Source organism: Lacerta agilis, chromosome 2, assembly GCF_009819535.1.
Source record: "Lacerta agilis isolate rLacAgi1 chromosome 2, rLacAgi1.pri, whole genome shotgun sequence".
Classification (NCBI taxonomy): Eukaryota; Metazoa; Chordata; class Lepidosauria; order Squamata; family Lacertidae; genus Lacerta; species Lacerta agilis.
Genome location: NC_046313.1, coordinates 28,090,181 through 28,105,182, shown reverse-complemented (window position 1 = coordinate 28,105,182; position 15,002 = coordinate 28,090,181). Strand labels below are relative to the sequence as shown.

Here is a 15,002-nt window from a genome sequence, read left to right as displayed (position 1 = left end):
GGTATCTGTTATTGGCACTCAGTATATATGTACCCACAGCTATGTGGAAGTATTTTCTATTACATACTTCCGTGTGGCTGGGGCCCACACCTTAAGGATTCAGCTGTAGGAGGATTGTGGGGATCATTTCCATGCATCACAGAAAAGAAGCAGCTTCCATGAGCATAGGTACACTGAACAGGAATCACAGTGCGTGTCTGTTTGGCACGTTCGCTTCTGCACATTGCTGTTTTTCAGCCACATATATTCATTGCTGTTCTACTCTGCTTGCTGTCCATATCAGGGCAGAACTCTGAAACTATCCAGAAGTTTTCTTAGTCTCTTCCAGGCATAGGCAACCTTCGGCTCTCCAGATGTTTCGGACTACAATTCCCATCATCCCTGACCACTGGTCCTGTTAGCTAGGGATCATGGGAGTTGTAGGCCAAAACATCTGGAGAGCCGAAGGTTGCCTATGCCTGGTCTTCTCTCAAACGATCTTCCCCTGCCCTTTGCTGTTCCCCGGCAATGCAAACAGGTGTTTCGGGACATGTGTATGAACTCCTTTTTAAAAAAAATTCCAAGGAAGTGCAGATCTTGCAAAAAGCTTGTGTGCGTGATTCCACAACAAACTCCTGTCCAGAAGTCTCCTTAACTGCATTTAGCTGTTATTAAATTGCTTTACAGTTTTCAAACCAGAGGCTGCAAGCAGCGCTTTTTTTCTAGAAAATTAGGTGCCGGCACTCATCATGAAGTTGTCACAGTAAGTGCCACACTTTTTAACAACAACAAAAAGAGGTGCCAGCACTGTGTACCCTTGAGTATCCCCTGAAAAAAAAAAAAGCACGGGCTGCAAGGTGGATTAGGTCTCCAACAAGAAAAGGCTATGCTTAGGGCTTCTGCTTTAGGAAATAAAGAAACTAAGAGGAGATGATAGATGCTTCTAAATTATACATTTTGTGGAAATTATGCATTCCTCACTCCTACCCAGTAACAGCAGAAATGGAGCAGGAGATTCAAGACAGACAAAAGGAAGCACTTCTTCCCACACTGCATAGTTAACACCTCTGGCCTTCCCTGCCACAAGATGTGGTGATGACCACCAGCTCAGATGGCTTCAAAGAGGAATAAGACAAATACAGTAGCCAGGAAATGGCTACTAGTTACGATGGCCGTATGCCACCTCTGGGATAAGAGGCAGTCTGCCTCTGAATAACAGTTGCTGGGGAGGGCTTTTGCCTGCATATCGTCCTGTATGTGAGCCTCCCATAGGCATCTGGTTGGACACAGTGGAAAACAGGATGCTGGACTAGAGAGGCCTTTGATCAGATCCAGCATGGTTCTTTATATGCTCATTTGAGTCATGAACTGGAGACAGATTACAGTTCGCACACACAGCTGAAATGTCAGCTCTCAGTTTGTACAGACACGGGAAAATGCCACGTGTGTGCCACCAACTCATAGTTAAATATGTAATTTCCTTCCTCAATGCCAGTCAATTTCAACAGTGATGTTTACCTGATGGGACACAAGGGGGCGCTGGCATTTTATCGAGCCAAGGTTAAGGTGTACTTACTGCAATCTTGTTCTTGATCAGCGTGAGCTTTGCTTGTGCTTCTGCTAGCTCATTATTAGCCTCTTCCAAGGCCTGGCGCTTGGGAGCAACGTCACAGTAGACTTCATAGAAGCGAACAATGTTCAGGCACCAAGAACACAGACCAGCTGCAGCCGTGGACTTAGACAGTATAAAATCTGGATCGAACGTTGGATCGTTTTGAAATGGCCTGCAGCGAGAAAGTTAAAGGTAAAGGTAAAGGGGCCCCTGACCATTAGGTCCAGTCGTGTCCGACTCTGGGGTTGCGGCGCTCATCTCGCCCTATAGGTTGAGGGAGCTGGCGTTTGTCCACAGACAGTTTCCGGGTCATGCATGACAAAGCCGCTTCTGGCGAAGCAGAGCAGCACACGGAAACGCCGTTTACCTTCCTGTCAGAGCGGTCTCTATTTGTCTACTTGCACTTTGATGTGCTTTCAAACTGCTACGTGGGCAGGAGCTGGGACCGAGCAACAGCAGCTCACCCCGTCGCAGGGATTCGAACTGCCGACCTTCTGATCAGCAAGCCCTAGACTCTGTGGTTTAACCCACAGCACCACCTGGGTCCCTCTCAGCGAGAAAGTTACAAAGAGCCATTGCATTGGGTGGAAGGAAAAGCATGGTTAACATCTACAAAGGCACATCATACAACTGATCACTTCTGTACGCTGCCTATACCTACAGAAGAGGTGACCATGGCTAAATCACTGCTGCACTGTTGGGATTTAATAAAAAGATAGAATCTGGGGGCTGGCCACTGTGAGAACAGGATGCCTGGTGTGATCCAGCAGGGCACTTCTTATGTTATGACTCTGACTACACACCATTCATTGCAAAGATCTTGGGCAAAATACTATGCCGGGAGGAAGGCTGCCCCTTCTCATGGGCCATGTTTGCGCTGTCCATCCGTTGAAGCTAGTGGCTTGCATTCACAGGAGGAAATCTACACAGCAAATCCTACAGACATTATAGGACTTTAGCATAAGGAGGAAGAAGGTGCCTACCCCTGGACACTGGTGGAGTTCCACAGTCTCACTCCTGGGCAAGCAACTAGGAAACAAGTGTTTGCTTTTTATTGAAACAAAATAGAAAATTCTTTTCAGTAGCACCTTAGAGACCAACTGTGTTTGTTCTTGGTATGAGCTTTCATGTGCATGCACACTTCTTCAGGTACACTGAAACAGAAGTCACCAGATCCTTAAATATAGTGAGGGAGTGGGGAGGGGTATTACTCAGAAGGGTGGTGGGAATGGGTGATCAGCTGATAGGTATGTATATAGCTATCTTTATACATAACAAAGCTATCTTTAGCCATCTCACCCCTTGCCTTTCCCTGCAAGACTAATTGCAGCCTTCGTCAACAGGTTTTCCACACCTATCAGCTGATCACCCATTCCCACCACCCTTCTGAGTAATACCCCTCCCCACTCCCTCACTATATTTAAGGATCTGGTGACTTCTGTTTCAGTGTATCTGAAGAAGTGTGCATGCACACGAAAGCTCATACCAATAACAAACACAGTTGGTCTCTAAGGTGCTACTGAAAAGAATTTTCTATTTTGTTTCGACTATGGCAGACCAACACGGCTACCCACCTGTAACTGCTTTTTATTGGTTGATGTTAAAGTGCTGCTACCCTTCAACAGGCAGGACCAATGCTGGGGCAGAAAGAGAAGAAGCTGAGTGTGGAGCACAAAGCAGGATTGGCGGTGGACATGGGCCCTTGGAGAGGAACAGCCCCTGCTTTTTCTCACCTCTGATCCAATGAGCAGACTGTAGGAATTGAGGTTGGATGTAAGAGCATAAATTTAGATTCCTCTTACTTGAAAGCTTTCAAGCAGCTCTCTGGAATGTGCTCCTTGTCATATTTCTTTAGGGCATCCAGGAAACTGTCCACTTTGCCCATCATGACTTTTGCTGCCTTCCAGCTTCTGTCCTTTGGTATCTTGCCACCTGGAGCTGTTAGGATCATCACAGCTGCTGTCACGTTAACCACAGCTTCCGGGGGAGATCCAAAAGACTTCAGTTCTGTCAGGTTGTTCTGGAAAAGTAGAATTTGGGGGGGGGGGAGGGAGGGAGCAGTGACAGTGATTTTCCAGAGCGTAAGTCAGAACACCTAGCCACCAAACTGTAAATTTGGCAATGAAACAAAAAATCATTGAGCTAAGAGTCCAAACCAAGCTCTGAAACTTGTGAGTTTTTGGCAAGGTGGGCAATGATCATGGCAATAGGTGCCGTGTGTGGTTTGGAAAGCTTAAAGCTTTTGGGAAGTAGCTCACTGGCTCATTCTCACAGCTCCAGCCTTAATCAAGACTGTAGAAAATGTCAAACCGTGGAGGCTTAAGTTACCTTACATTTTCGTGCTCATTATTTTGGTATCAAAATAATTTGTGGCAAGAATTCAACTGCAGTTTCAAAATACTGTGAGAAATTCTGCAATCTGAAAATATAAAGGGCCTGAAGGTGATCACTGAGACAAGAATCGAGCACCCCAAGAACAGCACTGTTGTCTCTCTTGTATTATTTTAAACAAATCTACCTTCAAAAGCAATAGGATATACCAGCTGAATGCTCAAAGGATTTACCTTATTGAGAGTGTCCAAGGCTTCCTGGGCAGCCATCAGAGCTGGTTCAGCTTTAGCCAAATCCGTTTCACAGGCCCTTTGCTTCTCTGTTACATTCTGTGGGCAAAAAGTCCCAACAAAATATGAACATTTGAACAAAACTGTTTATGCAGGCCAACCAGCTTTGAAATAAAATCAAACTTTGAAATCCTGAAGTCCCTATCTCTTTGTTTTCCCCTTACTTGTTGTTGGGGAGCAGTTTCACAAGTTATACTAAGAACAAAGAAACTAAAGTTCAAAAACCAAGCATCGCTTCTGAACATGGTTATAAAGTGGGACTGGACAAATTGTCCATTTCATATTATTCTCACTTTCTCATTCTTCCAAATTTAAACAAAATAAAAAATAAAATAAAATAAATCCTTCCAGTAGCACCTTAGAGACCAACTAAGTTTGTTCTTGGTATGAGCTTTCGTGTGCATGCACATTTCTAAGTTCATTTTCTACACCAGTTTGTGATTTTCTTTAAAGCCAACAACAAATAGGATTTTTGTGCAAATGTCTCAATTTTGTATATAATTGTGCCTAATACAGTAGAACCTCGGTTGTTGAACGTAACAAATTCTGGAAGACCGTTCAACTTCCAAAATGTTCGACAACTGAGTTGCAATGGGCGGTCGGAAAATTCAATTGAGAAAAGCACCTTGGAAGCTGTTCAACTTCCAAGGCGTGCTCAAAAATGTAATTATTTCCGGGTTTTCGGCGTTTGAAAACCAAAACGTTTGGCTTCTGAGACGCTTGAAAACCAAGGTTCCACTGTATATACATTTTTGCAAAGCAACGTATCCTAACATAATGCATTTATACATGCATTTTTTCTTCACGCTTTACCTTATTGGGTGTATTTTTGTACATATTATTTGGCTGTAGAACTGCACTGCAAAATTTGGAGAAGTGTATAAATTTTGAAGGATGGCTGCGTTTCAGTTTGTATATTGGAAGGTTTATATTTAAATGTGAGGTGGGTTGAATTTATTACAGTGTCATATTATATAATGGTATAGCCTCTCCTTGCACTGTAGTGGATCATAACAAGCAGTGCCGGTTCTAGCTAGAGGAAATGGAGACTGGGAGCAACAGGCCGAAGAACCTGAAACAGAACAGCCAGCATTGCACCCTTGCTTAATCCTTGTACGGTTTCTTTACCAGAGGTTTCTGCCTCCCTCAGAGGATTGGACAGCATGGCGCTGGGATTACACTGCTACCCTGGGTCTCTGACTTGGCTGACCCCACCAAAAACACATATAGTAATATCTGGACAATGAAATCATGTGGTTAAAAAGGATTCCATGAATTTTAACAAGCTAGGTAGTTCCTTGATGTGCTATAGACTGAAAATGCTTTGCAGAAATGAACCTGTTTCTCGCACAAAGGTCCTTGTCCTTCGGCTAATTAACCTCCTGCTCTTTCCCTCATCGCCTGCAATATATGCAGCCATCAACTTATAGCAGCAGAAAACAGTTGTACATACTGTGTTAATGACTTGCACTTTCAGCTCCTCTTCATCAGCAATTGCTTTCTCCTTGCTCACTTTCTCCGTTTCTACCCCAACCACTTGGATCAGCTTGTCAGCATCTTCATTCTTATGTTTCAGCTCCAGCTCTTGAACAGCAAGTTTGGCTTTCAGATCATCAACCTAAAAAGTCCAGCAGGAAAGGAAACTCTAAAGCTGCACTGACAAGGGTTAGAAGACTTATTTTGTGAACCCCCTCCCACAGTGAAATGCACCCTCCTGCTTTTGTTTTGCTTTTTTTGTTTTGCACCTAAGAAACAGAGTGAAAATAATCGACCACTCAGAGTGAGAGCAGGAAACACTGCTCTTACTCTGAATAGGCTTCATGGCATCATCTCATAGCCAAATCTGATTGGTTACGTGGTATCATCAGGAAGTTAAGTAAGAGTGAAGGCAATGCTTCCTGCTCTCACAAAAATGGAGTTGTGATAAGAGCCACAGAGCCAATTTTGATTGGATGCCTCATGACATGATGTCATTATGCTGCCTAGACCTCTTAAAAATTGTGCCAAAGCTGCAGCTTAGCACCAGTGCATAAAAAGGTAAATGAAGGTGGAGTGGATTTGTGAAACCATTTACCCAAACTTCAAAAATAAAATAAAATTGTGGGTGAAAAAGCCAGTATATTTCTAGCTAACTCCCAATAAATTATAGTAAAACCACTCCCCCGCCCCCAAACAGTGTTGGCAGATGTTGGGAAAGGGGTAAAATGAAATCAACACCACAGGGGAAAAGGGCTGAAAAAACAAACAGGACTGCTAATGAACCATAATCTAAGTAGGTCAGATGGGCGGGGTACTAATAATAATAATAATAATAATAATAATAATAATAATAACAAGTACCTCTCACCACAGCTAAGTAGGTCACTGTCTAAGTACCTCTCACTACTGCAAAGTACGGCAACAACCATGAAATGCCTAATATATCTCCTGCCTGCTGTGCACAATTTGCTCTAAATGGCTTGCATTATTTTCCTCCCTTTTGCCATCCCTCCCCATCCTTCTGTGGCTAAACAGCAGCTTCAGAGGAACAATTAAATTGAGGAGGTGTGCAGCAGGGAAAGAAGCACCCACCTCCACAAGCCTGAAAACCACAGTCCAAATTAGGCACCTGCGTGGCTGGTTTACCAAATAAAAAACTGCCAAGAGATCCAATCATGTGTGGTTTAGCGCTCCAACCGCATATCATAAGGAGTTTCCCCCACTCCCCTCCAACCTAGGCAAGCTGAGGGCCGAGAGAAAGCAAGACGCAGAGAGGAACACAACCGTCCCCTCCAGCCTTTCCTCTCAAGTATGAAAATGCAGTTTGATGATGGTTATTTTGTGTTGAAAAGTGAGTGCATGAGAAAATGCTAAGAAGCCTCCCTGCCTCCTTCCATTGTGATGTTTGAGCTGCCCATGCCAATTCTGGCTTTTATAGAAAACGTGTGGAGAAAAACAAAGTCATGAAACTCCGTGTAGTGACTAATTTGAGCCTGCTATTGCTTTATTATCAACATGCAGGGAGTATTAAAGGTAAAAGTAAAGGGACCCCTGACTGTTAAGTCCAGTCGCGGACGACTCTGGGGTTGCGGCGCTCATCTCGCTTTACTGTGGCCAGCATGACTAAGCCGCTTCTGGCGAACCAGAGCAGCGCACAGAAACGCCGTTTACCTTCCCGCCGGAGCGGTACCTATTTATCTACTTGCACTTTGACGTGCTTTCGAACTGCTAGGTCAGCAGGAGCTGGGACCGAGGTTGGAACATGAACTGGTTGTTCACCTGGAAAAACTTTTAATTGTGTGTGAATAATGAACTTCTTCACTGAGGTAATTTGTTTAGCCTATGTTTGGAGGCAGGGGTGGGAGAGTCATCTCACAAAGGGCAACCTTTATCCCAAATTAGTTTTGTCCCAATGCGAAATATGGAACATTTGCATTGTTCACAATCCTCAGTGACCAAAATAAAGCATCCAGTATGCTACTATAACTATCTAATCTCGTTAAATTTGGTTGAAAATGACCAGCCACTGAAAAACAGTTAACAAATGTACAGATGGCAATTCTGTGTTCACACACATACCTGTGAGGCAGTACTCTGGAGTTTCATCAAACCATTCTCCAGCCTCTCAATTTTGGCAATAAGCTCTGCTCTTTTTTTAGCAAGCAAGTTCTGGTACAGTTTGATCTGTTCCAGGAAAGTCTTTGGGGTTGTATAATTATAGCGCCTCTCAGTAGCCAGGTAGACCTTGGACATTTCATTGACAGTTGTGTGGACAAATGACATAAACAGACTGATGGAGGACTTGACATCATTCTGAAAGAGGAACCACAAGAGTAACAGTTACCATTGTATGGAACAATGGGCAATTACCAGAGATGCCGTGAATTGTCAAAGTGGAACCTTGCTAATTTGTTCATTTAGTTACAATTTTCACAACCAATCTCAGTTTATATACATTCTGTCCTTTTTCTTGTTAGGTAGAATTTGTTCATTTACTTCATTGCTTCATTAATTGAGACATTTTTAAAAAAACTTTAATAGACAGTGATCTGTATTTGGTCACCATAGGTGACAAAAGAATTGCATGCAGGCAAGTGAGCGGACTGGAAAAGGAGAAACAGAGACCTCCATTTCCCTGTGCCCAGCATAGAAATGCACCAAGCTGCATAGGGAGGACTGGAACTCTCGGTCCCTGCTCCCTAGAAAGCTAGTACTCTGCCCCCCCCACTAGTAAGTTTTGTTGGCTTATTTACAGGGCTTCCCTAAGCACACTAGGAAAGAGCCATGCATTTCCACACAAGCAACTATGGAAAACTCCAGCAGGAACAGCCACCAAGATCATACATATTATTTGCATTATTTGACAGCGACACACTTGGTGCATGGCTACAACTGGAAGTCACAAAGTAAAATGTGTCTTGTTTAAGATGCTTGGGTTTTCCTTAATTGCTTTTTCAACCACTTTGAATTTTTACATCTGTTCATTTGAATTGAATTCACTTGATTCTTTTTGCTACTTCAAGTGCTGGTGAAAGAATGAATTACAATAATTATAATAATCAAACTCAAGTTAAGAGTCAATTCATTTTAGTTAGTTTTCGTTTAATAAAAGAAGCAAAACATGCACTTTAGTCAAAGCATAGGCTTGTGCAAACCTGAATACTTTGAATAAGTCCATTAAATTCACAGCTGCAGTTAAGGGGACAAACTATGCCAAAATCAGGGGCCACAACTTTCTGTTTCCACAGTGTGCATATTTGACACCTGATTCAATTGTGTAAATGTTGCTGTGTGGTAGCAAAACAAACGTTGCTCTTAGGATCTGAGGTTTTGCCTGCCCCATTTTCCATTGTTTAAATATGCAACATGAGCTTTGCTGTATAACACAGGGCCTATTAATGTTTAATGTACTTAGGATGGGAAATGAAAAGATAAAGTCAAGGTAGGTGAATATTAGCAGTAACTAGTCTCAAGGGGACACTGATGTCAATATAGATCTCTACAAACAAAATGAGCGTTGGACTTGTACTGCTCCTTTTTATCAGCTGTACATGTCAAAAAGGAAAAAAATTAATGTGGTGGCAAGATTATTTCCAAGGAGTGAAAGCTCCAGGTGAAGACCTAGAAAGATGGGTTTTTAACAGAGTCACCTCACCTCTCCATGTGTTTGCAAGCAGACATTGGTGTGAAATAGGGATTCTAACAGGAAAAAGACCAATTTGCACCTCACTATAAACCGGAGCTGCTTTCCTCCTCCTGATGCTGGGCAGAGGAAACAATCCACAATCGGTAAGCCAAGAACAAACCTTGCCTACAAATTGTGGTCTGGTGGAACAAACTACAACCCCTGGTTTGGACATAACAGTAAGCCAGGGGTTGTGGCTGGTTTCTCCCCAGTGTAGAGGACCAAAGTGGGTGTGACTGGATAATACACAGTAAGCCCTGGTTTATGGCTCACATTGATGTGCAAAGATGGCCAAGGAAAGTAATAACGTAAAACACAAAATGTCAAGGTAAACAAGGTGTAAATAATGATAAGCATGCTATATTTTCAACCTATGCATAAACAAAGCCTGATGGCTATAATGCCAATGAATGGATTTGCCATATTTATTGCAAACAATGCAGAACAAAAAGGTGCAACCTTGTTATGAATGTGAAAAGTTAACAAAAACCCACCCCAAAATAAAAACAGGTAAATAATATGAGTAAGAAGGAAAAACTCAGCCCAGTTCTCAATAGCCTTCAATGGAGTTCCAGGAATACTTGGAATGCAGACATGTTTGATACAGCTGGATACAATACCTTTATATTTTTACTGTTCATGGATTTAGCCATTTGACGTCTCTGTATTATACAAGTTTTGTTTAAAAATTATATTTTCAGTGTTTTGGTTTTTAATTATCACATCCATGACCAAGTCTGTCTGTCTGTCTCTCCCCTGGCAGCACACTGGGAGGGGGGAGGACAGGGGTGCCCCAACCAAATTTTGGTTCTCACCACACCCACTTTTGGGTTTTTGCCCTGCCCACTGCCAGCACGTGCCCTCTCAACAAGGAATGCAGCCCTCAACAGAACAAAAGGCTTCCCATCTCTGATCTAACTCTGGTGCATACCGTATTTTTTGCTCCATAAGATGCACTTTTTTCCTCCTAAAAAGTAAGGGGAAATATCTGTGCATCTTATGGAGCGAATGGTGGTCCCTGGAGCTGAATTGCCCAGGGGCCAAAAGCAGATCGTGCTTTTTTTTTCTTCACAAAGAGAAAAGGGGGTGTTGAAAGGACCCCGCTCAGCAGCTGATCAGCAAGAGATAGGGGGAGAGATAAGCGTCCCTGGCTCCCTTTCGCCCCGCCCCCTTGCCCAGGCCTCCATTGTTGAATGTGCTGCAGAGGGAGGTTGTTTGTTTCCCCAGCGACATGTGACTGGCTGATTAGATTATCTGTCTGGAAACTGTAGAAACGGCTCCCTTTCCTTAAGAAGCTGCAGAAATGTGAGTTGAACCCCATAAAAACGGGGCTTTTCCTCTTTGCTTTTCCCCCTTTGCAAAAGAAGCTTTGCTTTTCCTCCTTTGCAAAAAAGCTGCAGAAATCTGAGCTGATCCTCAAAAGAACAGGGCTTTTCCCTTTGTAAAAAAAGCTGCAAAACTTTGAGGTGATCCTCAAAAAACCAGGGCTTTTCCCTTTGCAAAAAAGCTGCACAAATTTGAGCTGATTCTAAAAAAACCAGGGCTTTTAGAGGAGGAAAGCCAGAATTCCCCCCCCCCTTGTTTTCTCCTCTAAAAATGAGGTGCGTCCTATGGTCCGGTGTACCCTATGGAGCGAAAAATACGGTATATATACCATGTCAGTCCTGAAGAACACGGAACCATTCATGGAACACAGGCAGAAACTGCCCTCCTTAGTAACAAGTTATGCTGGGGGGGCACAACATTCATTGTAAAGACATTGCTAGAAATGATACAGCTGCAAGGGTGGAGTCACCTCTATTCCTTCGGTCTCCTCTAGGAACCTGGCACTGACAGATACCAGGGCGTCTTCAGGCCATTCGTGAAACCAGTCAATGGCGGTGCAGTTCACTACAGCAGGGAATTTTCTTGCCCGCACACGGAGGGTGGACCCCACAGGGGAGAAACAAAGAATCACCTGGAGTCAGGGTGGGGGGGGGGGAGAGAGAGAGCTCTCATTAAGAACATAAGAAATATTACCAGTATATAAAACAGCACAGGAGCAAGCTAAAAACAGAACTTCTGTCTATTGCAGTGTTTTTCAACCACTGTTCCGTGTGCCGCGAGATGTTGCCTGGTGTGCCGTGGGAAAAATTGTGTTTATTTGATTCCTATTCAAGAGAATTACTTTATATATAGTCAATATAGGCACAGAGTTAATTTTTTTAACATTTTCTAATGGTGGTGTGCCTCGTGATTTTTTTCATAAAACAAGTGTGCCCTTGCCCAAAAAAGGTTGAAAAACACTGGTCTATTGCAATAACTCCTTTGTACTATGAAGAAACCACAGTAGCTTAAGGTTGCCATACATCCGGAATATCCCGGACATACCCGTTGGGAACTGTCCCTGTACGGCAACCCATATCGGAATTGGTATTTTTTGGCAATTTCTGGGGAAAAAATAGCTCTGAAACCTAAAAAAAAAAAAAAGAGCTCAACAACTCTTCTGTCCAGATTTTCACTTTCTGAAATATGGCACCCCTACAGTAGCTGAGAGTCCCATCCCCCCCAGGGTGTGGGTAAATGCCCATGGACAAATGGGCTTGAGGACTTGAGAATGCACAAACCATCCCAGCCTCATTAAAAGTTTTAGCTCTCTTTCATCAGCTGAAGAGAGGGGTGAAACCTAAGTCCAGTCAGCCACCAGGTTAAAAAGCCAGTTTTGCTACTCCTGGTGGCTATGCAGTGCAATTGAGGACCCCCTGGGCAATGGCAAAGCACAACACTTGGAGCACCTATAGCCTGTGTGGGATCCGGGAGCTGTGCCTTTGCATCTGTTGGGAGACTGAAAGTGATTTTAGCACATGCCTCTTCTTTCACTGGATTTAGAGAGCTTTAAAAAAAAAAACAACCCTACCTAAGAAGAGAACTTCATAATGTTTCATCCTTCAGAATTTTATCATTACTTGCTCTTCCTCTGGAGCAAGTCTTTACCTCAATATGTGCTTTTAATAATATTTATTCTCCATTATAGGAAGACATACTTCAGAAGAAGCCCATTAAATGTTATTTGTTTGCAGAGGAGCACCGTGGCAGGGAGAAGGAAAATCAGAACAAGCGCAAGAGGTTTGTCTCCTTTCACACACAGAGGAAGTGACCAGGGAAGAGAGACAAATTTAAAGAAAAGGAGAACACCCAAAACATAAGAATCTGGATCCTGAAAATTCAAAGCACCAGTTAAGCCATTTTGAGAACAATCAGGGTAAACAGATGCTAAATAATAGTGACTGCAGATCTGCAATGCATCCATCAATTGGGGGGGGGGGCACAAAGTAAGCCTCTTGGAGGAGACCCTTTCAGCTGTTTCGACAAAAGCAAAAGCCCTCAAACAGGAGCAAGACTTTGCCACTTGGATAGTTACCACAGTAGCATGGACAATGACACATTTCAGAGGCTTTCATTCTTTTCATGAGATGCTGTTCATTACAGGCTCTCAGAAACGAGGCACCAGAGACGTCTCTATTAGGAAGGTTTCCCCACAACCACCCATGTTTGAGATCCTGTGGACGGCAAATCCTTGTAATTTTCTACCCTTCATTTTTAAACTGTGATTTATTAAGATCTGTGGTTAACAACAGAAGTATGTTTCTACAGGATGTGCTCCATCCACTATATAATCTTTTGCAAATCCCATAATCTCCTGATGAGACAGACGAGCAGCACTGGAAGGGCACTAGATGTTCAGCCTACGCCAGTGAATGTTGCTTCTTTTTTTATACTGATAGCTGATGGAATGGCTTGAAGTATCCTTCATTGTTACTGGCATCTGTTAGTGCCAGCAATAACTCCTCCCCCCCTTCAGATACTCCTGAGTACTCCATTTAGGTCATGGTATTATAAAACAACATTCTGAGACCTGCTTCAATTTCAGATTCACTTCCTCTTGAGCCTTTCACTACACATTAACAGTGCTGGCCTAGGACATTTTTGTGACTTGCACCAGAGACCCAAAGGCAGGACCTTCTCCTCCCAACACTTCCAAAAGGGATATTGCTTTATAAAGTCTTGCTGCACCGTTCAGCCACAAGTTCCTGCTTTCATCTACCCCACACACCCAACAGTGTGAATGGCAGAGATGGTACTTTAGTCTCAGCCACACACACGGTCAAAATTTAGTACGTCCCTGTTGTACAAAGATTTTGGAACGAACACAACCGCAAGCACCCTGAGTTCTGGAAGGAGGCGGCCTTCTTACCTTCAGCTGCCGACGGACTTTGTCAATAAAGAACTTCCAGCAGTTTTCCCTAGTATCCTGCATGCCCATGGATTTCACCTGGGGCCTCATGGAAGTAATAATGTTTTCCACTTCATCGTCCTGGAAGAGACCTGGGATCTCACCAGATGCCAGGAGGTCATTAATCAATACCAAGAACTGCTCCTCAGCAACCTGCGAGTCCGTCATGAGGAACACGGTGGGGGTGTTCTTCACAGCAGATTTGATGTACTGGGAAGCCAAGTCAGCCTGGACCACAGAACAGACACATGTCAGTTTCTTACATTAAAAAAAGAGAGAGAAGATACTTCCTTTGGATTATTTTTTGAAGTGGAGTTATTCTTCTTAAAAGTTCCCAACACCGATCTGGGAAAGAAGCAGCTTTCCTTTTGTGAAAGATGGACCACAAGAGGAAAAACTAATCTTCAGACCTGTACACCATTTTCAAAAGTCCTATTTGGGTGTTCTCTTCCCCACGCAATTACCAGCGTGTGAGGAGGGGAGTCTGTTGCCTCTGCCCATCCTACTGGGTTGGGAAGGTGAACCTCAGCACCACAGAGGGACTCTTGTAGAGGCTCCAGTGTGATATGGAATCCTGATCTTCCGGGGTTCTAAATCACATGGGGAGTCACCATGAGCATAGCAGGGGGCCCCCACTGCAGAAGTTCACCTTCCCAACATGTGCAAGATGATGAAGCCAGTGACAGGGACATGACAGAAGGGTGGGGCCAACAGGCTTTGTTGCAGGGATGGCAATTTCAGTTTCTCTCAGGTTCTCATTTTTCCTGTTGAATTCTCCACATTTCCACATCAGTTTGCATTAAAAACACCCTCCAAAGTTCTCATGAAAATGTGTCAGCAATATTAGTGTGTATTTCTCCTGAAATGTATCTTTTTTTGTATGCAATTTTGTCTAAAATACATTTTTTTGGCAAGCAATTCCCCCTAGTACAACACATTTTGAAAGTTATGTTAAGGGGGGGAGCATTTATTCACACTTTCCCCTACTATATGCACTTTTGTACAGATTTGTTTCGCTGGAGAACTGCTTCGCAAAAGAAGTTCAAATTACGGTTCACACATTGTTTGGGTAAATGGGAATCAGATAGTTTTATATTTTTAATTGCAAACTGAATCGAACACCTCCCTCACCCTTACTGTGACCCCTTTACTTTGAACGAGATTCCTGAACAGGGCTATGGCCACACAGCCACATCTTGAAACCGCAGGAAGGGAGCAGCTGCAAAGATGCACTTCTTGGATCTGGGGCTTGTCTTGCCAAGTGTTTCCCTTGCCAGATCAATTGCAGGGAGGAAACACAAACCAGCATATTCCCTAGTGAACACTAGGTGCCACTCTTGCACTTCCCAAGCA

At 43.5% G+C, this 15,002-nt stretch overlaps 1 protein-coding gene across 1 annotated transcript in view; it reads right to left on the bottom strand.

The window, feature by feature from the left end:
• LOC117040927 (dynein heavy chain 17, axonemal-like) overlaps positions 1–15,002 on the bottom strand; it is a 91,000-nt gene that overhangs the window by 23,590 nt on the left and 52,408 nt on the right. The window contains 7 exon segments of the mRNA XM_033139056.1: positions 1,556–1,763; positions 3,394–3,611; positions 4,156–4,251; positions 5,666–5,830; positions 7,771–8,004; positions 11,172–11,333; positions 13,611–13,877. Of these exon segments, the coding sequence (XP_032994947.1) occupies positions 1,556–1,763; positions 3,394–3,611; positions 4,156–4,251; positions 5,666–5,830; positions 7,771–8,004; positions 11,172–11,333; positions 13,611–13,877 (1,350 nt within the window).